This window comes from Hordeum vulgare, chromosome 7H (genome assembly GCF_904849725.1).
Source record: "Hordeum vulgare subsp. vulgare chromosome 7H, MorexV3_pseudomolecules_assembly, whole genome shotgun sequence".
NCBI lineage: Eukaryota > Viridiplantae > Streptophyta > Magnoliopsida > Poales > Poaceae > Hordeum > Hordeum vulgare.
The window spans coordinates 17,056,804-17,082,568 of record NC_058524.1 but is presented as its reverse complement, the minus strand read 5'-3'; the positions used below and the strand labels follow the sequence as shown (position 1 = coordinate 17,082,568).

The 25,765-nt window shown below is 44.9% G+C and overlaps 4 protein-coding genes across 5 annotated transcripts; all 4 read left to right on the top strand.

The window, feature by feature from the left end:
* The first annotated feature begins 946 nt into the window (after positions 1–946).
* On the top strand, positions 947–5,086 carry LOC123411172. 2 transcript variants are annotated; one of them, XM_045104111.1, is made up of 9 exons: positions 947–1,211; positions 1,288–1,368; positions 2,575–2,664; positions 2,802–2,968; positions 3,717–3,786; positions 4,048–4,127; positions 4,201–4,263; positions 4,663–4,739; positions 4,823–5,086. In XM_045104111.1, the coding sequence occupies exons 1-9, from the start codon at positions 948–950 to the stop codon at positions 4,921–4,923; spliced, it is 993 nt and encodes a 330-aa protein (XP_044960046.1). In that variant the 5' UTR covers position 947; the 3' UTR covers positions 4,924–5,086. The 2 variants fall into 2 exon arrangements, with proteins under 2 accessions (XP_044960046.1, XP_044960047.1); XM_045104112.1 differs by lacking the exons at positions 2,802–2,968; positions 3,717–3,786.
* Positions 5,087–10,824: 5,738 nt separating this feature from the next.
* Positions 10,825–12,409, top strand: LOC123412571. Its single transcript, XM_045105521.1, has 2 exons — positions 10,825–11,059; positions 11,876–12,409. The coding sequence occupies exons 1-2, from the start codon at positions 10,825–10,827 to the stop codon at positions 12,253–12,255; spliced, it is 615 nt and encodes a 204-aa protein (XP_044961456.1). The 3' UTR covers positions 12,256–12,409.
* A 3,400-nt stretch (positions 12,410–15,809) lies between these two features.
* On the top strand, positions 15,810–18,733 carry LOC123411464 (B3 domain-containing protein Os06g0194400-like). The gene is made up of 7 exons (XM_045104411.1): positions 15,810–16,033; positions 16,140–16,247; positions 16,375–16,409; positions 16,507–16,681; positions 16,773–16,979; positions 17,567–17,640; positions 18,482–18,733. Exons 1-6 carry the CDS (start codon positions 15,899–15,901, stop codon positions 17,600–17,602), a joined length of 696 nt encoding a protein of 231 aa, XP_044960346.1. The 5' UTR covers positions 15,810–15,898; the 3' UTR covers positions 17,603–17,640; positions 18,482–18,733.
* Positions 18,734–20,390: 1,657 nt separating this feature from the next.
* Positions 20,391–22,522, top strand: LOC123410618 (GDSL esterase/lipase At5g45910-like). The gene is made up of 5 exons (XM_045103560.1): positions 20,391–20,667; positions 20,750–20,971; positions 21,381–21,526; positions 21,625–21,901; positions 22,098–22,522. The coding sequence occupies exons 1-5, from the start codon at positions 20,391–20,393 to the stop codon at positions 22,319–22,321; spliced, it is 1,146 nt and encodes a 381-aa protein (XP_044959495.1). The 3' UTR covers positions 22,322–22,522.
* Positions 22,523–25,765: the final 3,243 nt, after the last annotated feature.

The window sequence follows — 25,765 nt, the reverse complement described above, 5'->3', positions numbered from 1 at the left end:
TGGAGCCCGGGAGCCAAAAATTCACACCCAGCTACCATCTCACTATAGTGAGATATAGCGAGATCACTAATTAAGGGCACCTTTTGCAAAGGTCATTTCAACCTTTTCAATTATTGACAAGTGGCACACTTTATGTGTGCCATCTGTCGCAATCTGGAATTTTTCCTTTTTATGTAGATTCAAAACATTTCGAATGTTAAGTATGTGTCCGAATCCCAATCTGCTTTTATCGTTGAATTTCTTACGTCGACATCTTCTAAAGTAGATCCTCATGTCAAAAGATTTCGATGATTTTTTCCAGAAATAAGGAAGAAAATAAAAACCGAGTGAGTAGCATGTTTTTCTTTTAATTTTTCCCTTACTATGGTTCTCGTGGAAATAAATATGTGCCTCCACAAGAAGCATATATGTGTCCACTATTGAAGCAAAAAACGCATTATTTTTGTGTAATCCGGTTTTCTATATGGTTTTAAATTTAGGAAAACCGGACGAAACCCGACAAGCTAAAAAGGAAAAAAAATCATCTAAAACACAAAAATGCATACAGAATAATAATAATAATAATAAAATCCTAAGAGAACAGTCAACATGCGACACGTAGCGGTGGCTGAGAGTGCGCCACCAAAATGACCCAAAGGAGGTACGCCTTAATTAGTTTTTCGAGGGATAAACCAAGTTGTATTCATCAGACACCATCAAATATGGGATACAAATCATACAATTCCGATCATAGGATTGACCAAGCCAAATGTAAAAGTAAAAACTTGGCTAAACTATGTGCTTCAGCATTGGTTGATTGCTTTTCCGGCACAACTGCAGAGCCCAGCATGAAGAAGGGCTTTCCATCGTTCCCCGCCCGCTCTTTTGGCCCACCAGAGCACAAGGCCCATATAGCCCCAGCTCTCTCATCCAAGCTGCCTCTTCTTGCTCGCTCAGCCTCGGACGCAATGGCCGCCGTAGCTCTTCTCGCCGCGCGTCCGGCTCCGGCGCCTGGCGGCCCGGCGAGGAAGGCGGGGCCTTTACCGGCCGCGGGCTGGCGTGTCCGCCCGCACTCCCTTCGCTCCGTCCCGCCGCCCGGAGTAGCGGGGAGGGGCGGGGCCAGGGCGGCGAGGCCCACGCGCGCCGCGATGGGCGGCTGCGACCTGTTCGCCCTCGACTTCGACGGCGTCTTCTGCGACAGCTGCGGCGAGAGCTCCCTCTCCGCCGTCAAGGTCCGCTCCTCCGCCGTGTTCCTTCCGTTGGATTGAGTAGACGTGGGTGTGGCTGACTCGGTGCGCGCTGGGGCAGGCCGCCAAGGTGAGGTGGCCGTGGGTGTTTGAGCGGGTCGACGCCGCCATGGAGGAGTGGATTGTGGAGCGGATGCACACCGTAAGCCCCTCTTTTTTTTCCCTCACCCTCTACTGTATTTGCTGCTGCCTGTGTACAGTGTGTCAGCATGGACATTCCATCCGGGCAGGCTGTTTGTTGGCATGGTTTCCGGTTACCAAATTAGCTCGCAGCAGCATGTCAAAATCTCCGTCTAGAGATGCTGTGGTTTTGCAGGACTGAATTGGTTGATTGGCTGGAACTGGAAGCATCTTTTGTGGAGATGTGGGAACTAAGCAGATTCTGTTTTGCAATGCGTCTTGCCACAGGAAATTTTGCAGCTTACCGTAGCAGCGTTGGGGGACAAGAATGTGACAAAAAAAGAACAGTAAAACGAATAGCTAGCACTTACCCCCAAAATGTGATGGATGATTGAGGTTTGTGATGTCTTTCGGTGCCCTGTCCTGAACTACTGAGCCCCTTAGTTCAATTTAGCTTATTATTGCTGTGGGCTTTCAAATTCAACCAAGAATCTACTTCCCCTAATGCTCCTTGCCAATCATCACCATCCATCCTTAGTAGTGAAATCCCCACTGCACATCAGCCTGCCGCCATAGTTATTTGGAAGCTTTGCAGCAACTTAGGTGCAGTTTATCTGCTCCTCAAGGTGTAGATACAGATCCTGGACTGGGTAAATTTAGGTGCATTTTTTGGTAACTAAGAGCCCTGGCATTGTAGTACAGTGTTCGTATCTAAACTAATTTTAAGGTTGTTGTAAGCAGGTGGTCACACTTGAGAGGATGATGGTCCAGAATAATATAGTGTCAAACCTTCATCACTTTGTCTTCCCCAGAAAACATGAAAGTTGAAAACTTAACTGCATCCATAGGTTTTTGACCAAGCAAACAAAGTGAATATTGCCCCCTTCATTCATGTATCCACTATATGAATTTATCCCATATATACTACTTTAAATGTATTGTTACGTACTCCGTACTTGTTTGTTCACAGTTGCCTAAACATATGAGTAAACCACATGCTAAAAATATCTGCTACTGCTGTGGATAGTAGAACAGCAATAATAATTAACCTTTCATTTTTTTCAAATAAGGGTTTTAAAGAATGGTGCTTTGAATAAATTGAGCTGCTTGTACTCATGAAGCATAATAGGACCATGTTTTCATATTAGTTCCATGATGATAACATATTGTCCCTATTATAATTTTAGTGTTTACAGTTCATTACTTAGGATGGTTTGTTCTATTTCAGCTTCGTCCAGTGATAGAAACAGGATATGAGAACCTGTTGCTTGTAAGGTTGCTTGTTGAGATCCAGATACCCTCTGTTCGAAAATCATCAGTAAGTTCTGTAGTGCTTCATCTGTATTGTTTTCATGACCAAATAACATCAAGCCTGTCAAAGGTGGTAAAAGAATAGGCATTTGGTTATAGGCTTCTAGCTTGATCGAATTTTTATATTAAGGTGATATTTGCAAGGTTGCAGATGGGCTTAGCATCCAAGAAATATTGGAGAACTGGTCAAAACTGTTGCCCACTCTCATGGATGAGTGGCAAGAAGATAGGGAATCTCTTGTAGATCTCTTTGGCCGTGTAAGGGATGACTGGCTTGAAAATGATTTGTCTGGCTGGATAGGTGCTAACAGGTGACTGGTCTATGGAATAATTGGTGTATATTTTCTTGCTGGTCTGACCAATATACTCGGAGAAATGGAGTTGCATTGAACTAAACATTTTGTTTTTTCACTATTGACGGTTGGTGTTTTATCCTTAGTTCAGAGGTATACTTCAAAACTTTCCAAAACGCTCTCAGGCCCATGACCACATGGGTGCAATACAGATCATGCATATCTATTCCCTATTTCTCTTAGACAGAGATGCAAACATAGTTTAAGAAATAGTAGCAGAAGACTCATTGCATCTAAGTGGGACTAACTTGTAAATGACTTTCTAATTTGTGTTACTCGATGTGATATGTTGATTAGCGGTTTTCAAATACGTTGGAAAGAATATTGATCATTAATAGTTCTTGATTATTGGCTCCACGTCTGCACCAGCCCTTTATGTGCATGCGTGTCTCCATGAGCACACATGTGCATACATATGTGCTTTGTTGTGTGTTAATATTGCTTGTGTTTATGATTCTGTCATATAATTTAAGTTGATTTTATTGCTCCATGTGAAAGTTTTGTTTCACTTGACAATTCAGAATTCTGTATGTCACTTCCGAGCGGGCATTATCTACACTTTTCCCACTCTCTTTTCAGTTTTATAGCTAGTACACGTCCGAAAAAAGTTGAAATGGCATGTTGTCTCTGAAGTGTCTCATGTTCATTATACATATCGAACAAAGGAATTTTTGCAACTCATGGACAAACCAATGCGTGGATGCAGGTTTTATCCTGGGACGGCTGATGCATTAAAGCTTTCAAACTCTGAACTTTACATAGTTACAACAAAACAGGTTTATCTCCTACATTTTTCTTCTGTGCAACCTAACTTATCATGATCTTCTATATCATAGGTTCATGGTTTCAGTTTCTGTTTTATGAACAACCAAGAATTTTGTTTCAACAAATGGTTCTAACAACCAACCATCTTTAGGCTTTATCATTTTGTTGACGTTTTTTTATAGTGATGATTTAGCTTTTAGTTAATTCATAACTGCCCTGTAGGTAACGCGGAGTGCTGATCTTCTACTGATCACCTTTTTATTGTCTTTCAGAGTAGATTTGCTGGAGCGCTACTTAAAGAATTGGCTGGAGTAGATTTTCCCTCTGAAAGGATATATGGCCTTGGCACTGGGTTAGTAGGGCCTTTTCTTGCTGTTCCTTCACTTATCAAAGATTTTATTACTGACTCTGATTTCATTATTCAGTCCGAAGGTAAAAGTTCTCCAGCGGTTGCAGGAAATGCCACAGCACCAAGGTCTAACACTTCAGTAAGTCCATCGTTTGTATGATTGAATTTAATACTATATACTGCGTTGGAAAGCTAAGTTCTGGAGAACAATATATAAGTATTCCTCTCCTACCTAATCAATTAGTCGGGATATAATACTACTTACAGCTGGTCATAATATTGTTTTTCTTTCTGTCTGTCTACTTGGTAACCTATGTTTCAATAAGCACAGTAATCAAACGAAGCAATTCTTTGTACATTATGGGGATCACTTACTATGCCTCTATTTTGATTCTAAAACTTTTTATATCATGGATCAAAAGTTAGCTCATCTGAAACATTGTTCGATATGCAAATTATGCAATGGATAATAGTACCTTCAAACTCAAGAAAATCAAGAGGTGACAATTGTGCATTTTCCTTTGTTGCACCTTAACAGTTTCATCGAGGACCGACTAGCAACTCTGAAGAATGTGATAAAAGAACCAGCGCTGGACAAATGGAACCTCTACCTGGGTAAGTCATGGTACTAGCTAAACCCGGTGGTTGATTGCTCGTCTTTATGTGGCTGATGATGTTGGGGGATGCTGTTTGGGCAGTGAAATGGGGATACAACACGCAGAAAGAGAGGGAAGAAGCAGGGGCCATATCAAGGATCCAGCTCATCGATCTCCCAGATTTCAGCAAGCAGCTGAAATAAGTAACTGGCAGACCTCGATGCAGTCTTCGAAACTTTGTTTTTGTTTGACGCACTCATAAACAGCAGCAAATTTACTTGACTTCTTTTTTATTGTTTGCATACTTGTGAAATGGTTTATTTCGAGAGTTTTTCTAGAGCCCGACTTACCAAGATTTTTTACGAACTCGGATGTCATACTGTGGTTGATATTGACGACCCCTTTGGTTTGCTGATGTGCTAAGAGCATCTCCAACAGCCGCGCTTCATGCCGCGCCTAAAAAATGTGTTTGTCGCGCGCGCTTCGGCTGGTTTAGCGCGGGGACAGGTGCTGGCTCCAACGGCCGCGCTAAAATGCAGCGCGCGCCGCTCCAGCAGCGCGCGCACAACATTTTACAACTATAGATAGATTGCAAAATCGGCAAAATAAATAGATTGCATAAAATAAAAAACGATACAAAGTTATTTTACATTGGTGCAACTAGATAGATAGTTTGAAAACATAGATAAAAGTACGGTGCAAGTAGATAGATAGTTCGAAAACATAGAAACTAATCCTGCTTCAATCATCACCATCATCATCGTTGGTGTCGTCAGAGGTTGACAGCCATATGTCCAACCAACGATCGTCGTTTTCAGTGAAGAATGACCTCCCGCCTGCTGCAACGAGATCGGCCTGCGCACTCGCCAATGCCTTCCGCCGACGCCTGTCCAACCGCTCCTCGCGGCGCCTTCGCGTGTCCTTCTCGTGGCGCCTTGCCCAGTAGTCTTGCTCGTAGGTGACGTCCTCCGGATGGCGCCGGCGCCACTCCGCCATGACCGGCTCGTCCTCCTGGGCGACGAGGAGGTGGCGCTGCCGCGCAGTGTGCTCCGCACGGTCTTGTGCCGAGTTAAGACGAGGCGGCGGGGCGACGTCTAGCGCCTGCTGGAGCGTGTAGACGTCCTGGAAGTTCATCTGTCGGCGCGGCCTGCCTAGGCGCCACGCCGCCGCGTCGAACGCGCGGGCGGCCTCTTGTGTCGTCTCGTAGGTGCCGAGGCTGAGCCGGAGATCGTCGAAGCGTATCTCGAAGTAGTAACCGCCGTTGGGGCGCAGGCGGACGCCGCGGTAGCCCGACGCTCCTCGGCGGCATGGTGGCGCGTCGGTGGCGGGGGGCTGGAGCGGTGGAGGCGCGGGAGGTAGAGGAAGAGGAAGAGGAGCGGTGGAGGCGCTCTAAGTAGCCAGAGAACACCTTGCTGCTCGTAGATCCTGTACTTAAACTTTACAAAAAAACTTCATACAGAACTGTTGAAAACCACCACATTTTTTGCTAGGGTAACGGTTTACCACCAGTTTTGCCAAAATTCACAAATGACCACCGTTTCTGCAGCGAGTAACAGATAGTAATTCTATTGGCCCGTGCTACAAATCAGCCGGGCCACATTTGTGAACTTTAAGCCGCCTTACGATCAAACCACAGTCATCCGTCAGATCCTCACATGGCTCGGTACAACTTGATGCATCACGTGGGACCTTTTGGCCTTTTGCCCCTAAGAACTACCATTACTCACGCAGAGGCAGAGCACCTCCTTTTTTCTCAACTTTTTTAGCCGTGGCTGTTATTCTTATGTGCAAAATTACTAGGGCCATCGTGATATAGAAAGGTTGCAACATTTTTTATTTTATTGTGTGTGTACAACTTGGCTGCAAATGTTTTGCTACAAAAATATATTTAATATTTCTAGCATATATGTGCACTAAATCCTAATTTATTGCAATAAATCATTATAAAAATGTCCAACATAACAAAGTTGACTCAGGTTGCCTAACAAAAATACTCCCTCCGTTTCTAAATATAAGTTTTTTTAGAGGTTTTACTAATGGACTACATAAGGATGTATATAGACATATTTTAGAGTGTAGATTCAATCATTTTGCTCCGTATGTTATGTAGACCATAGTAAAATTGCTTAAAAGACTTATATTTAGGAACGGAGGGAATACATAACAATGGAATCACTTTGAATTCTAACTAGAAAAATACTCCATCCATCCGGTAATACTTGTCCTAGAAATGTATAAAATGAATGTATCTATAACTAAAATAAGTCTAGATACATCTATTTTTAGAACAAGTATTTCCGGACGGAGGGAGTACACATGATGTTTGCATGTTATTTGAGAAAGGATTCTTTGTGGCCGTGGCATACTTTGGAACCGACGGCCTGCATTGTAGAAGAAAAAAAGTGGCGCTTGCTTGCAGCAGGTCGTACTAGGTTTGCAAATTGCAACATCACCTGCCCCTTTGCATTGTTGCGTGAGCCGTTCGATCACTGATGTGTCACACGTTTTGTTGTGACCCACAGTTTGCAATAAAAAGCATGTTGTGCATAGGGATTTGCAACATGACTCATGTTGTGCTTTCATTGCAAACACTCCTTAACCGTCCAAGCATTTTTTTTTTATTGTTTGCAATATGACTCATGTTGCGCTCTGGATTTTGCAGCATGTCCCATGTTGCGCTCGCATTGCAAATACTCCATAATTGTCCAAGCGTTTTTTCTACTACTTTACCCACGCTCGCTTGATCAAAGTGGTGAAGGTGTCACTGAGTTGTACGCGTACTGAACATGGAGATGCCGTCCATTTGGCACTTGATCGGGACGTTCGTGATTGGATCGCGGGATGGATCGTGCTTGGATCGCGAAGACGTTCGACTACATCAACCGCGTTTCTCAACGCTTCCGCTTAGCAATCTTCAAGGGTATGTAGATGCACTCTCCCTCTCGTAGTTATTGATCTCCATATATAGATCTCGGTGAGCGTAGTAAATTTTTTGTTTCCCATGCGACGTTCCCCAACACAAAGACACGGACCGTCCTTCCATTGCAAATCGTTATTTTTTTTCCCATACGACTCGACCACGTGAACCATGCCCGAGTTAGTGACGACTATAGCTCCCAACAACCTAGGGAATCGATTGTATGCTTGCTCTCAATCACCATACAACATCTTGAATGCGGCTTGCTTCGCCTTCCATGCCTTTTTGTACTTCACCTCGTAGTGAAAGAGGGTTTTCACAAGGTCTTGTACGTTCTTTATGCTCATTGTTGGAAGTGAGAAGATGGAGTTGAAAAGACTGTAAAAGATGTTAGAATTTTGGCATTTGGGTTATCTTCAAATTAACATCACTTTTTAGCTGCATTTGATAGAGAGAGAACAAGTGGTTGAATTTTGGCATTTGGGTTTTGGTTTTATGTATCTTTAAATTAACATCACTTTTAGCTGCATTTGATAGAGAGAGAACAAGTGGATAGGAAAAATCGGCAAGCAACATATAAGGTTTGAAGAAACATCAGCACTTATATCTGTAAATTTGAACCCTCAAACATCCGCGGAACATGATCGGGCGGGCCTCTATTTTTTTATTTACAACCACAAATCCTATTTCCAAAACATCTGATACATGCAAAGATATACACGTTGATCTTCACGTCTGTGTTGGACCGACGGGACACCGAATAACATTTTTTACTTCAGATTTTTTACATTCATATTGGCACAGCGGGGTTCGAATGTTTTTAGTCCCACATTGCCGTCTTAGGAGCTAATCGACCGATTTAAATAGCTGGGTCGTTCAGAAGCGACAAAATCCAGTCATCATTGTAACCTTTGTGAAGCAAGCAGAGAAGATTTATAGGCATGGCATATCTCCTTCAAAAATGAAACATCAATGTTTGCACGACTCTTTTCGAACCACAACATACAAATCTCTTTCATTGTAGTAGGGCTATCAACGGGCATGAATGAGATGAACAATCATCAGTTGATGAAATGCAATATATTGTGAGGCTACCTCATTCATACAACGGTCCACCTATGCAATTAACAAAGAAGCTTGTCACCATCTGCCCACGCGACCTATTTAAGTCGGTCGGTGTCCGGCTGGCGCAACAAGGTGGGACTAAAATTTGCGTCGACGATGGTGTCGGAACAACGGCATGCAAGAAGAGCTCATCTTCGGGTGGCTGTAGGTAGGACCGCTATATAATGGAGCGGGTGTGTCTCGTCGCGTCGAGACGCCCTCATATCGTTTTTACATGAGGGGTGCCCGGCAGTCCGAACGTATAGGGACTAGATAAGGGGTAAGTTGGATCAACTTTTTTTAGTGAGGAAGTAGGGGGTCCGGGATGTAGATGCTCTTATCATCTGCCCTTGACATGGCCGAGAAAGGATCCAACGGCGTGCTGTGCGGCCGACGGAGACGAATAATCAGTCGGTCGAACTCGGAAGCCCTTCTCCAAGTCCAATCCAAGAAATAAAAGATCTCCCCTTTCTCGCGCGCCGTTCCTCGCCCAACCCGATCGAATCTCCGTCTGGCTGGAGGCGGAGGTGACGCCGGCGACGGCGATGGCGCTGTTGCCCGACTGCCCCCCGGATCTCCGGATCTACGACTCGGTTTACGATTGTGGGCTGTCTTCGCGCCGGGAGCAGGCCGAGCATAGATCGCGGCTGCTGGACAAGATCCGCGACTCGTACCGCGAGGCGCTGGAGCGGCTGAATCTCAGGGCGAGGCCCGGCATGGCGGCGCGCCTCCTCCACGGCGGGGGTTTCTGCCTGGGCTTGGTCGATCCGGTCTCCAACATCCTCGCCAACACGCTCGTCTCGTCTCCCACGGGCGCGCGGAGTCGGAACCGGACCTCGTCTACGTCCCCGAGGAAAAGCTGAGGGAGCTGGAGCGCCGGTCGCTGGACGGTCTGGTCACCTTCCTCACCCGCTTCTTCCCCTACCTCCCCGACTGCCACGCCGTGCGCTTCCTGCTACTCGCCCACGCCCATCCGATGGTCGCCCTCCGCATCGCCGCGTCGGACCTCGGCGTCCGCCGAATCGGGTCCGACAAGCGCGCCTTCGACGAGGCCCTCGGCATGGCCCTTAAGTGCGCCGCCATGGCCGCCAAGCACCCGAACCCTGACCGTCTCTTGTGCGACTGGCTCGCCATCTCCACCCGACTGCACGACAACGTGGGCCTCATCGCCGAGGTGCGCGGCCGCTCCCCTCCATCCAGCCTCGACAAGGTCGCCGCCAAGCTGGTCGACGGATCACCGGTGCCAGTTAACCCACCATGCCTCTGGCTTTCGTTTTCAGTCGCGGGTTCTCGTCCCCTCAGCCGGCCGTACCTGCACAGCAGCGCTCTCAAGGGGACGCTCCAGGACGCGGTCCCCTCGCCCGGTTACCGGCCGGCGAGCTGCGCTCCCGTTTCCACCGCAGTCTGCTCGTTGCAGGCCACTGCTACGGCCCGCTCGACCCCGTCTCCAACATCATCATCAACACCATCTGGTATGATGCAGCCTTCCCACCTACGGCAAAACTCGAGGTGGATGTCATCGGCACAATGATTCTCCACCGGATGGAGAACTGCTCCTTGTTTGGCCTCGTCTCCTTCCTCTGCACGCGGCACCATCATATCGATTTCAATCAAGCTATTCGCTGCTTGCTCCAGGCAGATGGCAACCTACTCCAAGCCGATCATCGCCTTGATGCCGATTTCTCCACTGGCTTGGAGAAATCCTTTTTGGCTGCCGCTAGGGCTGCCTATCACCCCAACCCTGATGCTCAAGCAAAGCTTTTGCATCTCCTTCCATCTCAGCAGATATCAAGGCTACTGCAGGGTAGGGGCCAACTCTCTTCTCAAGACGTTCAGTGCCTTGCCAGGTTCTTGTGTCCTGAGGCCGCCCGCAGCGAGCAGCCACTTCGGCCCCATCCGGAGTACTTGTCTTCTCATACAAGAATCTCCAAAAAGATCAGTGCTGCATTGAGTGCATATGCTGAGTGAGGTAGGTTTGTTTCGCTCGTTGTTTGTCGCTAACATTTTGCAGCATGCTTGTGCTATGTGAAAGTAGCCCACCGAATTAATTTAATTTACCTCCCCTCCCCATTTGCAGGAAACCATGTATGAGCTTCATGCTATCTGTGGTGTGAACAAAAACGTATCAGGCCCAGTTGGCACTGATGCTAAGTGCTACCACACTCATGCCAATTTCCTGGCAACTCCCAAAGGCGCTCAGTTTCCTACCGGCACAACTCCATTGCTATTCTTTGCTGAGGTGTGCAATGGTGATGATGAAGACAGAGCTGGAGCACAACCCTTCGTCTGCCGTGTGTCGGTGCCGTTACCATGCGCTGGTATGATCTAGCTAACCCTGTGCAAATTGTTTTCATATCATATCCTTAAGTAAACACGTGAGAAACATGACCATTATGTATACTTTGGTTATCTAGTTGTTGCTGGTGACCAACAGTAGGCTGGTGACCTGGATGATAGCACTAAGACTGCCTCGGTAATCTCCTCAATCGTTGAAGAGTGCCTGGGGAATTGAATAAAGGCACCGTTATCTATATATTCCTACGATTATGCTCTATTCTCATGAAGAGAAGATATTTGCCACGCCTCTGGAAATACATGTTCAACAGCCTTTCTAAGTGCAAAATCTTGATCTATATTAATTTTTCTAGGTTGCTTCGAATTAGGAAAGTGTTAAGAGGCCATTTGAAATACTCAACTGTTTCATCATACAGAAGAGCTGCGCCTAATGGGCTGGCTCAGGAATATATTTTGGGCCTAACTGTCGCATAACGTTGGAACTTGCAGCCATATGAGGCATAATTTGCTCTCATCACAAAAAGAGAGGCATAATTTCTTATTTCCCGTCATAATAAAACATATAATTCATTATTATGTTCGTCTTACTGCCTAATTGTTGCCATAGCGGGTTCTATCTTGACATGGCACCCCGGTCTTGACTCAGTGAGATGAAAGCTTTTCTTTGATCCCTTTCTGTATGTATCAGTTACCTTACTTTGCAATAATATAATTAGGTGCAATAAATATTCTATGACTCTACGCATGATGAAAAATATTTTATCGTTGATGCATTTTGAGCACTTGTATAGTCTATGATGGGGCCATTCATGAATGCTAATGATCTTTGTCATTGACAGAACGGGTACGGTGCCTTTACTGCGATCACATGGGGATCAGGATCGTGCATCCGGATTGGGAAGACTTCCATGGGCGCAAGTTGGAGTTTGAGAAGATGGTCCGTGGAGAAGACCCCTGTGACAAAGATTTTGATCCTGCAGTGGACCGGCCATATTACACCAACATGAACATCATCAACCATAGCCGCGTGACAACGGAGAGGCTTAATGGTAGGGTAGAAGAGGATCGCCTTTATAATGATCCGTTGGAGGATAGTAGTGATGGGTATGGTAGCGACCTGACTTTGATGAGCGAAGAGTATGATAGTGATTTAGATTTGGATTCCATGACTGAAGAGCGTCACCCCATGGTAATAACATCGTGTTGTAGCGTTTATTAAAATGTTTTTGTAGAATTGAAAGCCGCTGTGCATAGTAGTGTAGTGACTACGCTACTCAGCCTGAATTGAAGATTATGCTAAGTAATTTAACAAGTAGTGTTGTGACTACGCCACTCAGCCTAAGTTGAAGATGGTGCTCAAGTAAATTAACAAGTGACTGTGTATTGCTCCTACTGTTCAGCAATGGTGGCATTTAGAAGTGGGAATTTATTGTTTGAACGCCGCCTTTGCTTTTGAACCTGTATGCTGAAATGCTTTTGTGAAAAGTTTGGTTGCCCGGCTTGGATATTTGAAATTTGTTTTGTTATGTTTTTCCATGTATTTTCAATTGCCAGAATTCTTGAAAGATTCATCGTCCATTGTCATTCCATCTGCCTAAACTTGCATAGCTATTTTCTGTATTCTAGTTTAAGGCCTTGTTTGAAAATACACACATATCCCATTTGGTATTAGTGTATTTTAGGGAATTGGTGGGGATTATCCCATTAAAACCCATAAATCCCCACATATTCCAAAATACGGTTTGATTCTAGTGTATTTGACATGTTTCATCCTCACATTTCCTCGCAAATTCCCAAACTCTAGTGCATTTTTTCCAATACCCAATACACTACCGGCCCTACCTATTGGACTGGAGATAAATGGAATTTGAACGGATTGGGTGAAGGTTGGGGTTTCACCAAATCACTATGGGGATTACCCCCACCAATCCCCTCGAAAACCTTAGTACCAAACAAGGCCTAAAGGGGATATGGTAGCTTCCGCTGCACGGTTTTTCCCGTCTCACCTTTCACCACTGCCTGTCTGCTTCATTGTCGCCTCATCTCCCATCATCATCTCCCATTGGGTTATTTCCGCCTTACCACCCTCTTCTCATTAAAATAAATAAATCCCACTAAAAAAACTACACATGAAAAAGAAGGTTGGTCGCCGCCAATCCAACTCCTCTCTAAATCCAATGTCGTCGGTGCCATCGCGGAACCAGGGTTCCTAGCCTCCGACACCTAAAGTCTTGCTCCTCCTTCGCCAACCTCACAGACCTCTGACGCCGCTGCCAACATGGAGCCTAGGTCAGTGCGGGACTCAATTCTCTACTCCCAAAGGGGGACTTGATAGCATATGTTTCACATTTTTTTGCGCCTCACCTCCCACCACCATCTATTTCGTCTGGTTTATTTTTGCCTCATCTCCCATCACCATCTCGCATTGGATTATTTTCGCCTTACCACCCTCTTCTCATTAATAAAACCAAATCCGACAAAAAAAATTACACAAAAAAAAGGTTCGCCGTTGCCGATGCAACTCCTTTCTCTATTGAATCCTCCCTTGATCCAACATCGCCGACGCCATCACAGAACCAGGGTCCGAGTCTCCGCCGCCCAACATCTTGCTCCTCCTCCGCCCACCTCAAAGACCTCCTCCGCCGCCGCCATCGGGAACCCCAAATCTGGGTAGGACTCAAGGGAGTGCGTGGCTGTGGGCTGTGGTAAATGTCACCACTTGTCCCAAAGAGGTTTCCGACAAGTTTAAGGAGTTGACTACAATGAGACTTTCTCACCCATAGCGATGCTAAAAGTCTGTTGAAATTATGTTATCAGTTTCTGCATTTTTCGATTATGAAATCTAGCAGTTGGATGTCAAAACATTGTTTCCTCGTCGGTTTCCTTGAGGAAAGGTTGTATGTGATACAATCAGAAGGTTTTGTCATTCCTAACGATGCTAACAAGTATGCAAGCTCCAGTGATCCTTCTATGGACTGGAGCAAGCATCTCGGAGTTGGAATATACGCTTTGATGAGATGATCAAAGCTTTTGGGATTATACAAAGTTTATAAGAAACTTGTATTTCCAAGAAAGTGAGTGGAGGCACTATAGAATTTCTGATAAGTATATGTGGAGGACATATTGTTGATCGGAAACGATGTAGGATTTCCCTAAAGCATATAGGATTGGGAATTTTTCAAAGGAACCCTGGATTAAGCTACTTGAACATTGAGCATCAAGATATATAGAGATGGATCAAGACGCTTGATAAATCTTTTAATGAATAACATACCTTGACAAGTTTTAGAAGGAGTTCAAATAGATCGGTCAAAGAAAGAGTTCTTGACTGTTTTGTAACCATCGAGATTCATTTCGGTGTCACAGAGTTGGGCAACAATATTGTAGCGGTTGGATTTTGGGGATGCCTATATATACCCCCACCTCCTCTCATTCGCAGAAGAAGCACTCAGTACACACGCACATTACCAAATTCATTTTTCTCAAAGAGAGCCACTTACTCATGTGTTGAGATTAAGAGATTCCAACCTAACAATTTAAAACTTGATCTCTAACCTCCCCATGTTTCTTTCCACAAAATCAATCTCCTACCCATGCCGAAATTGTGAGAGAGTGGTTGAGTGTTGAGGAGACTATCATTTGAAGCACAAGAGCAAGGAGTTCATCGTTATACCACATCTATTACCTTTTAAAGGGTGGTGCCTTCTAGATTGGTTAGGTGTCGCTTGAGAGCCTCCTGCTTCGTGTTGTGGAGTCGAACCAAGAAGTTTGTAAGGGCAAGGAGATCGCCTACTTCGTGAAGATCTACCGTGAAGGAGGCTAGTCCTGTGTGGACGTAAGCCATGGTGGAATAGACAAGACCGTTTCTTCGTGGATCCCTCGTGGATGGAGCCTTCCATGGACTCTCTTAGTCGTTACCCTTCATGGATTGAAATCTCCACTAACGTGGACGTACGATAGTGTCACCTATCGGAACCACGCGAAAAATCACGTGTCAACCTTTGCGGTTGATCTTCCTCCCCTACCCTATACATTACATTTACACGTCTTTATTTTCTGTTGCTATACACTTAGATATGCATGTGTAGGATGAACTTGACTGATCATAATTGCTAAAAGTGACTTATAATTAAAATTATGAAAATACTAAGTTTTTATTTAATTAAGTAGTCTAATCATCCTCTGTGGACATACTTCAAATCCTACACAAATGCATTCCGCAACGTATGCAGACAACCAAATCAGGGACAAATTTTGATTGGAGACTAATTTTGTCAAGCCAAAGTGTGACAAGCCATTAAAGTGTGGCTGAAAAAACGAACGCCAAACTTTGACAAAAGTTGACAAAAAAATTGACTCTATTACAAATGGGCCATAACGATAATAAAGTATGACAAAAACCAAACATATGTCAATTAAACTGTGGCTGCCAAATTTTAACATGGCAGACCGGGAACCAAGGCCCGTTTTGTGCCTGTTTCCCTCAGCGAGGCCTTGTTCAGCCAGGCTCCACGTGGCCCACCCCTTTATTATGCCAAAAATGTCAGCCTTGTGCGTGACTGCCGTGTGGCCCCGGAATCTCTCCCTCAGAATCCCTCCCTCAGAAAGCCCAAAAATTTCGAACGTTTGAATCTCGCGGCTCTTGGCCTGGCATCTCCATTGTCCCAGGACCGGGTCCATGCACCGATAGCACACACCCCTACTGCAAACGGTCCACAGTCCATAGACCGGGTCCTCCTTGTTGCCAGTCCAATTTATTGGCCGCCGCAGCCGCAGCTTTCCCTTGTGGCCCGCCTCCTCCCCATTCCCATCTTCCCCAGCGCCGCCGCAGCCGCAGCGAGAGAGAGAAGTCTGGTGGAGAGATGGCCGGAGCGATCCCGTACGAGGAGCAGCGCCGGAGGCAGGTGGAGGAGAACAAGCGCAAGCTCGACCAGCTCAAGCTGCACCACCTCTCCGCCGCCCTCAGGGACGCCGCCGCCGCCCCCAAGCCCTCGCCGGTCAGATCGCTCGCCCTCCCCCCTCGATTCGTCTCTAGGTTGTCCCTTCCTTCGTTTTTTTTGTCTGAATCTCCGGGCTTTTTTATTTCCCCGTCCGCGGTCGCAGGTCAAATCTGCGAAGCGGAAGCCTCGAGGGCCGGCGCCGGCGGACGCCCCGACCCGGCGCTCCGGCCGCGTCGCCAGCCTCCCCGACCAGCCCAAGTACCGGTTCGAGGTACCAACGTCGTCGTGCTGCCCTGCCGCTAAGGGTTTCGATTTTTATTCCCCCCCCCCTTTCATTTCCTTCATTCAGATTCGGATACTAACTGAAGAATGCATCTTTCGTGTATTTGCTTGTGTAGGATGTCTATGCCGACATTGATAAGATGAGGAGGGGGTAATTTTATTGGGTCGCCCCATTCTTTCTCTTCAGATAGAGGATTTGATCCGTACATAGGAGTAACTCTGTTTCTTGGTTGTTTTCGATGGAGCAGGGGGAGCAGGGCGCACAGCACAAGGAGTGACCTGATTGATCGAGTCTACGCGACCGACGAGGCCAGGGCCCATGCCACTGACCTGGCCGAGCAGCTGCAGGGCAAGCTGGACCCCGGCCACCACAGCTTCGTCAAGCCCATGACCCAGTCACACGTCACAGGAGGCTTCTGGCTAGTAAGCAAAAATGCTTCCACTGCTGCATGCTTGCATTCAGTTCAGTCCATGATTGAAACTGACGATGGGATTTGGATTACTTGCATTGCAGGGCCTCCCCAAGGAGTTCTGCAACAAGCATCTCCCAAAGCATGACGGGTGGATCACTTTGGTGGATGACAAGGGTACCAAGTCCGATTCGTACTACCTTGCGCGTAAGTGGGGCCTCAGCGCCCAGTGGAAAGCGTTCGCCGTCAACCACGAGCTGGTCGATGGTGACTGCCTGGTGTTCGAGCTCATCCACCAGACAATGTTCAAGGTGAGATTCTATTTAACATGTTTGCATTCCCTCAGTATGGTGCATTCCCTTGTCTGGAACTTTGTCCATCCATGAAACCCTGTATCCAATGAGAATGCACCTGCATGTTATACAATTTCTGAAGAATTGCGTTCAGTTTCATGGTTTGGCGGGTTGCTGATGCCATTATCTTGGATGTTCCACACTATTTGTACACCCAAGCAGTTGATTGAATTAATTCACGGGGAATTCTCGTTATGGTCATGTAATAACTGTAGACATTATGCATTTGTCCTCTGAGGTCTGTTATGTTGTAGATTTGAACTGTTGAGTGGAGCCGTAGTTTTTATTCACAAATGAATGTGAAATTAATCAGAATGGCAAACTAGACATTTTTTTTTGCTGGAAGCAGTACTATACAACAACATCCCTATGGGACATTTCTTCAGTCTAAGTAGACTCTATAATGTCTATGAATGCAGCCTCCGTTATTGGTAAGAACATATTATGAAATGCAGCCTCTGTTATTGCTAGGAACACAGTCTCTGTTATGTCTAACCATGTGTATCACTGCTAATAATGGAGCCTCTGTTATCTAAATGATGCAGGTCCACATTATCAGGCAAAGTTCATATTATGAGTAACGACTGATGAGGGTACGAGAATGAGATATTTAGAGCAGGTAAATTGTTCGTATTATTCTCAATATTAGTTGGAAGTTTGAATTGAGTATTTTAAAAAGTTTTTTTAAAGCAACTTTTGATGCGTTGTAGTTCATATCGCTGAAATCATTGTGAAACTTGTGTTTTATTATCATTTAATCTACCTCAACTTAATTCTGTTTCCTGCACCGCAGTTAGTTGTGATTTGTGAAATGGGAAAAAAGCTTGCCAAATTTCTATATCCGCCAAACTAGTTGATTACATGCCAGACATTAAGCAATTGTATTTTCTTTCGGTGTGGGAGCAGTGCAAGATCTTTCCCTCCCTGATATATAGGCATTTGAACTGTGTACTCCACTTTTGCATGTGTATCTGTACCTCCGGGCGGCAGTTGTTTCTACAGTTCTTAAGGAAAGGCACACTCTTGGCTTACCTCAAAAGCGCAGCACTAGTCTCTATAGTACACACCTTGTTATGTCGGCAGTTTAAAAGAATGACAAAACTACATCTGTTCAACTAAATCGTTTCTACATTCTGAGCCTTGATACCATGAATGTGTCATATACTCCTATCTGAGGGGAACACGTTAGGTTACTTCTCCCTCCGGTCCACAATATAAGACGTTTTTGGAAGCTAAGTTAGCTTCCAAAAATGTCATATTAAGGGACAGAGCGAGTAGTTTGGAACTTTCTATAATTATTTATTGTGCTTGCTTGCCATTTGTCAATGACCACCAACACTCTTATTTCATCTACTTCCCTACTTTCCTATTTCATACCTATCATACATAATTTATTGATATTGCTTAAACTTAACATTATTCCCTTTTTACTAAGTATTTCTGGTCTTTTGGTCAATTAGGCCTGCTTGAAGGAATTGAACAATGAGTTGCAAATGGAGATCGTGAACTGTCTTCAGCCTTTTCGGTGACAGACAATGTTAAAAATATTAACTTCACAGATTCTCCTAGTAGTTATGTTTGGACTTATCAATGGGAACCAACAAAACTTGTAAATTTTGCCTGTGATTCCCCTTCCAACTTCTTGTGATGTCCAATTTGATCCACTTTGCAGGCATGCATAATTTAGCAGATTTCTTTCGTTTCTATGATCATATGTACGCGTGATCTTGTGGCTGCATTTCATCTTAGCTTTATGGTTCTCAAGTAACATGGTATATGTTTTGGCTATAAATAAGGTGAGACGAAGATGAGAGTATGCCCACATTGATACAATGGCTGGAGGTAACCGTGATTTTTATATTGATCTTTCACATCCATTAGTTTTTTTTTGACATATTGATGCCAGCCAATTCTCGAGGTGGCTACTTAACAAATGTTTTTACTGAACTTAACTTTCAAATGCACATTGCTGTCAATGAGCCAAAAAATCATTTCATACAGAAACAGTAGGACTAGGACTCTAGCCACGGTGTACACGAGGACATGAACAAATATCATCTGACACCAGGCACAAGACACTGCAAACAACTGAGAAAACACTTGGACAAACCAAGTTCATCACTTGTTAACGGATGCAGTAGAAACGAATACCACCTCTCATCTTCTTCAATCCCTCTCATCTAACATTATACTCCAACCCAACATGACACGTATTGATTTTAGACACCAACAGCCGCTCAACATACACATTATTACCAGAACCATCAGTCCATCACTACACATCACTGCTATACACCCAAAACCTCACAAATTGCTTTTCCTCGAAGGACTGTGCGCACGTGACTATTTGGTCGCCAGGGTTGCACTATCTCCTGTATGCCGTATCGTCAACGTGAAACTCTTGTTGCCAGTTATTTTGCCTGCTATAACCTCCAACGTGAAACTCTTGTAGCCAAACCCGTGCTATTGTGTGCTATCATACCAATAATTTAATTTTACATGTCTGTTGTAAACGAGTTAATAGTCGGGCACAATAAATGTTGATCTCTTTCTTGGACTCGTGGCTTGGCACGAATCAAGCAAATCTTATCACAGTGACCGACCCGTAGAATCGCTGCCAATGGAGGGAATTTCATTCATATACGTTAAAATGATACATATCCTAAATTGCACAGCTAAATGGTGGTATATCCCAAACTTTCTGAAAATGATATATATTCAAGTAAGTATGTGTTAGAACAGAAAGCTTTAAACACATCTCTGCCCAACATATAAGGATGGATACCATGTTTGTTCTTGTAAAAAAAAATAAGGACCCAACTTCCTGCTGAATTTGAAGTTCAAAAGATAATATGCGCAAATGCCTCACTCTATGCTTTATAATAAATTTAAATTTATCTTTAGCTATCATTATTTTCCTTCAAATAATAATATTTGTTGATATTAATTAGTTGTAGTAACATGTGTATGGTATATAATACGTATAGGGCAGCCAATCATTTTGTCCCGATCCGTTGTTGATGGTGCAATTATATGCGAATGGAGTGCTTTATCTCTTGACGATGACGTTGTACCCCATATAGACGGGGACAAAAAACTACACATGCTACTCATATAATACATGTTAGGTTCCTCATATATGAGACGGCAATTAATCTACAGATTGTATGAGGGTATCGCTCTAAGTGCATTGAAACTTTGAAAGCGATGCAAAGCCAACAATGGATGAGATGGCGCGACAAAGATGTGAACCTGCTCATCCAGCGCGTGCGAAATACGACGACGCATGCGCGCGCTCGGTGGAGACTTCCTTATAAATACATAGCTCATCATCATCACTAAGGACGTACACCGAGCTGAGGGCTCAAGATGGGTAGTCGTGGAATATTGGTGGCGGCAGCCTTCATGGCGGCGGCGCTTGCCATTTTGCTCCCGTCGGCTGAGGCAGCCTACCTCCGCGGTGGCGGGCCGTTCGACTCCATCTTCGCCTTTGGTGACTCCTTCACGGACACTGGCAACAACCCCGTCGTCTTCGGCTGGTACAACATCTTTGACGTTGTGATGCGCCCTCCCTACGGCATGACCTTCTTCGGCGGTCGCCCCACTGGTCGCAACTGCAACGGCCGCCTCATCATAGACTTCATTGGTAATTAATCTGTGATCATCAGTAGCCTCCCTCTCCCTGCCTATATATGTGTATTTCAAGGTGATCAACGTATGATTTCCAGCTCAAGGCCTAGGCTTGCCTCTCGTGCCACCATACCTGTCGCACAAGGGGAGCTTCCGGCAGGGCGCCAACTTCGCTGTCGGCAGCGCCACAGCTCTCAACTCCAGTTTCTTCCACATCGGGGACCCTCCCGGCGCCAACCCGTTCCCCCTCAACATCAGCCTCGAAGTGCAGCTTGGCTGGTTCGAGGAGCTCAAGCCTTACTTGTGCCAAACGGACCAAGGTTATATATATATTTACTTAGCTTCACACAACGAATTGAACTGGAAATGCGCATAAAATAATATGCAACGGCCGCCACCCTAGTTTGGAGAAGTACTGGTTAAACATGATGAACTTATTATGGTCACTACTCTAGGCCAGCGTTGGATTCAAGATCTTATGGATAAATATCAGACGTTATGAACATATCTCTACTGGTTAAACGTTATGAACGCAAAGTGTAGAGAAAAAAATGATTTGAAAAAGATAAATCACTATAGTGAATATGTCAACATAAGTTGAAATATAATGAGTTGAATTGTGAATTTGATGACTACACATGGTAATGATATATTCTTCCAACCGTTGTACCATTAACCGAACACTTGATGTGCGTACACATAATCAAGAGGAGAAATGCTTCACTGCAGAGTGCAAGGATTTCTTTGGCAGATCACTCTTCTTCGTGGGTGAGTTCGGGATCAACGACTACCAATACTCGTTTGGGAAGAAGAGCATGCAAGAAATCAGAGCATTCGTGCCAGATCTCATCCAGACCATCTCCATGGGTGCCCAGGCAAGACTACTTGACTCATCATGCTCATCATGTCACTCCAGCTGTTTTCAATCTGCGTACATGCATGTTAACATCATGAAAACTAATGCAACAAGCAGAGAGTGATCGAGCATGGGGCCAAGACTCTTGTTGTCCCTGGCATGATCCCGTCTGGATGCGCGCCGCCGGTTCTCGTCACCTTCGAGGACGCCGATGCTTCGGAGTACGACGCCACCACCGGTTGTCTCAAGGAGCCCAACGAGATCGTGAAGCTCCACAACTCTCTGTTGCGAGACGCTGTCCAGAAGCTGCGGGCGGAGCACCCCGATGTGACCATCATCCACACCGACCTGTTCAACCACGTTATGGAGATGGTCAAGTCGCCTGAAAAATTCGGTCGGTATCATTCTATGTATATGTTCTTCATTGTTGGAAGTGCCCTGAGATTCATTTCGCGTTGAGTTTTGTCCAAACATATTGCACACCTTTTTGGATTCATTGTTCAGCGCAAATCTTGATGAGTTCAGTTATGAAAATAGAGGGGTGGTGAACATTGTGCAAGTTGATGAGTTCAGTTATGCGGTGGTTGCAGGGATTAAAAAAGACGATGCTCTTAAAGTTTGCTGTGGAGGACGTGGGAGGTACCACTACAACCTCTCGGTCGCTTGTGGCGACGAAGCCGCGACGACGTGCGAGGATCCGTCCACTCATCTATTCTGGGATGGTGTCCACCTGACGGAGGCAGCTTACCACCACATTGCTCAAGATTGGCTCAACACCATAGTAAGCAGTCTGCCTACAACAGCTAGCTCTTAAATGAGCTGCCTACGTCTGAATGCGATACATGGAGTCATGGACAAGGTTGCTGAATTGCACTGTTGCAAGAACAGAGTAGTCCATCATACCACCGCAATTTTCAATAAGATGTCCTTGTAATAAAAATGGGTTTAAATGTACTTATAAATAAAATTATTGTCTATTGTATATTGCTTAATCAATAAAAAGGATGGTGGATATTTATCGGTCTACAATTATGATATCTCAGCGGTAGAGATGTGTCTACACAAAACAGCACGCCATCGAGAGTTTTAAACCTACTTCTACTTGGACTGCATTATAACACTCTGAGTACGTATGTGCAAGTTTAGGGGTTCTACCGGCATTGCGTCTGCCCTTGGAACCGCCAAAGCAGCATTTTTCACAACCATTGAAGATGTACAAGTAGGAATTATGCTTTCAAGATCGTGCATACAACAAATACAACAAATGGGTTTGATCGTGTTTCCATAAATATCAGATGCATCGTAGCTATCTTAGTTATAGTTATTTGATGATTCTGCACGATGATAATCAACTCAAAATGTTGTTTTTAGATTATAGTATTACGTGTAACAAAGGGTAAGTTGGTAGTCTGGCCTCACCTCACCTCCCATCAACCATATATTATGCCCACAAGTGTCATACATGCATTCTTTTGCTGAAGTGCAGACAAGTGATCGGCCCATTTGACGCATGCATTAACTCAGTTAAATTGGCACTGTTCTAAAACAACGTCATAATAAGAGCTCAACTAAATCTATACTTTACTTGCCTTCTCCTACTCATAATGAAATCAAACCAAATCTTATTGAAACATCAACTATAATCAAAGTTTGCCGGCCCATTTGACGCGTATGAGCGTTTTCCCTTTTTTTTGTTCTTTTATTTTATTTTTTGCTCTTTCATTTTTTCTATGACCGATCTATTATTTTTTGCTCAACATACTATTTGACTCGACACTATTCCGAAATAAAATCCAACCGAATCGACACTTTCCCCGAACAAGTATTAACTCAATCAAATCAAATCTAATCAAAACATCAACTATAATGCAAGTTGGTTGACCAATTTGACGTGTGCGGTCTTTTTCTTTTTTTTCCTATGTTTTTGTTTTTTCATCTTTTTATGGACCAATCCATTATTTGTGCTCACATAGATGCATGCGGGATAGCGGTCGATTGATGGAGTAATAGTAGTAGATGCAGGCAGGAGTCGGTCTACTTGTCACGGACGTAATACCTATGTACAGGATCATGCCATGCATAACATCACATCTATGTGTTTTTCTATCAATTGTCCAATAATAATTTATTTACCCAGCGTATGCTATGTTCTTGAGAGAGATGCTTCTAATGAAAAGAATGCCCCCGTCTATTCCTCATATTTACTAGAACACTATTTACCTTGCTATATTTTATTTACTTTTAATTTACTTTGCAATTAACGAGTGTGTAAGGGAATTAACAACCCTCTTGCCCGCGTTGAGTGCAAGTATTTGCTTTTGTTTGTGCAGGTACCGTCGACGGTTGATTACGTGCTTATCCTATTGGTTCGATAAACCTTGATTCTCACCGAGAGAAATACTTGTTGTCATTCTACTACATCAATCCCTTCCTCTTCGAGGAAAAACGCAACGCGCCTACAAACTAGCATGGCGGTCATATCGGCATTGCGGAGTAGGGGGTGACGACGGTGGCGGTCACAACATCTTAGAGCGGTAGGTGGTGGCGGCGTTCTTGGGCCAGTTCGTGGGTGGAGATGCTCCTCATAGGCGACGTCTGGATCCACTCCATTCCGTCATGCTCGAGCTTCTCGGTTATTGCTTGTGATGGAGGCCGCAAACTACCAATGGATGTCACCCTTCTCCCGCCATGGCGAGCGACCCCAACCCTTGACAATGATGTGTGCCCGCTCTGTGGCAGCTCCAGGACCTGGTCGGAAGGAGGTAGTCTGGCATCACACTCCCTCGAACGATTTAAAGTCATCTGCCTTGTAGCAACCGCTTGATAAGGCTCCTTCATAGTCGCAGTATTGCATTTTTTTATTCTTTTCGAAAAATAATGCTTAAATTTGAAATTTTTCAAAAATATACCTGCCTAGGCTTAGGCGTGGTCGACAGGGACTAATCGGCCTAGCCAAGACCAATTAGTCCCAGTCGGCCTTGGCTAGGCCGACATGCCTATCAACCTACATGTGGATGCATGGCAGGGACTAATCGGTCTTGGCTAGGCCAATTAGTTCCTGACTTATTGGTCTTGGCTAAGCCAATAGGTGCATGAGATTCTTTTTCAACCTTAGCTATTTTCCCGGCTCCATTTCCCGCCCATAGTATAAATGATTTGAATATATAGTGTACCCTCACAACCTTCATGATTCTGGCCTCCCCCGATAGTATAAATGATTTGAATATATAGTTTTTTTGCAAGGATATTTAAATATATAGTTATATGCGTATGCTTTATGCACACACTTTTGCCTATATTCTATAGTTGTTGCACGTTGCAAGGAGCTAGCCGACAGTGGCACAACCCGATGCCGACAGTTTCCTTGTCCACCAAGCTTCTTTGAAGGTAAAATAAATCACAACTGATTATTCAATCAATTATAGAGTATATCTGAATATTACTCATGTGACTGTGTACCTGTGCGTAAATGCGAATTTTTCCTTTCATCGTACAACCTAGAGCCAAAGATCTGCTCGCATCCTCGTTCATGATTATCTGCAAGGAAGACGATTAGAGATTAATATACTCCTATTTTCCCTTTGTACCTCTCCCTACAACCACCGCTCACCGTTTTCTCGGGTGGCCAAGTCGTTTCTCTCGCTAAAGCCTCATGTGCACATCACTTCCCCTGTCATTCCTGTGGCCTTGAGCGTTGTGACGCCGGTTGTATCTCCGTTGTTCACGCTTGCTGGGCTACCACGTTGCTCTAACCCGTGTACGCACTGCCCTGCCATGGCATGTTGCACGAGTTCCAAGGGCGTGCCATGGCAAGAAACATGTCGATCATGAACCACGTACATCAATCCGTTCCGTCAAGCGCTAGCAGCACTGCACGGCTGCATGCCGGGGACGTCGCGGCTTCCTCTTTCGCCAGCTACCACTCCTGCAGCGCCGCCTCGTGCAACCTTTGCTTTGCCATCGACAAGCCCGACGTGATTGTGTCTCGGCTAGCATGACGGCGATGACAATATCACGATGGAGATTGCAAATCCAGGCGGGGGTGTGTATAAGTAGAGCAAAGTTTCGTGGACGCTTATTTGATTCAAATCCAAACACCGGGACACCAGACTCCAATCTTGGTTAGAAAGGAAACAAAGTTCTGGTGTGTGTGGTTTTGTTGGGTTCTTTCCTTTTGCCGCACGTGGATCAATACTACGGATTTATTCTCAAAAAGGAAAGTGGTTGTCTCTCAAATAGTACTCCCTCTGTTTCAGTG

Excerpts from the sequence above, each read along its gene's own strand:
- LOC123411172 (XM_045104111.1), top strand. The coding sequence starts at position 948 with ATGGCCGCCGTAGCTCTTCTCGCCGCGCGTCCGGCTCCGGCGCCTGGC. Across the intron at positions 4,128-4,200 it reads ATATATGGCCTTGGCACTGG|TCCGAAGGTAAAAGTTCTCC; the intron begins GTTAGTAGGGCC and ends TTCATTATTCAG. Across the intron at positions 4,740-4,822 it reads CAAATGGAACCTCTACCTGG|TGAAATGGGGATACAACACG; the intron begins GTAAGTCATGGT and ends CTGTTTGGGCAG.
- LOC123411464 (XM_045104411.1), top strand. The coding sequence starts at position 15,899 with ATGGCCGGAGCGATCCCGTACGAGGAGCAGCGCCGGAGGCAGGTGGAG. Across the intron at positions 16,248-16,374 it reads AGCCCAAGTACCGGTTCGAG|GATGTCTATGCCGACATTGA; the intron begins GTACCAACGTCG and ends TTGCTTGTGTAG. Across the intron at positions 16,410-16,506 it reads ATTGATAAGATGAGGAGGGG|GGGGAGCAGGGCGCACAGCA; the intron begins GTAATTTTATTG and ends TCGATGGAGCAG.
- LOC123412571 (XM_045105521.1), top strand. The coding sequence starts at position 10,825 with ATGTATGAGCTTCATGCTATCTGTGGTGTGAACAAAAACGTATCAGGC. Across the intron at positions 11,060-11,875 it reads GGTGCCGTTACCATGCGCTG|AACGGGTACGGTGCCTTTAC; the intron begins GTATGATCTAGC and ends TGTCATTGACAG.
- LOC123410618 (XM_045103560.1), top strand. The coding sequence starts at position 20,391 with ATGGGTAGTCGTGGAATATTGGTGGCGGCAGCCTTCATGGCGGCGGCG. Across the intron at positions 20,668-20,749 it reads CCTCATCATAGACTTCATTG|CTCAAGGCCTAGGCTTGCCT; the intron begins GTAATTAATCTG and ends TATGATTTCCAG. Across the intron at positions 21,902-22,097 it reads CAAGTCGCCTGAAAAATTCG|GGATTAAAAAAGACGATGCT; the intron begins GTCGGTATCATT and ends CGGTGGTTGCAG.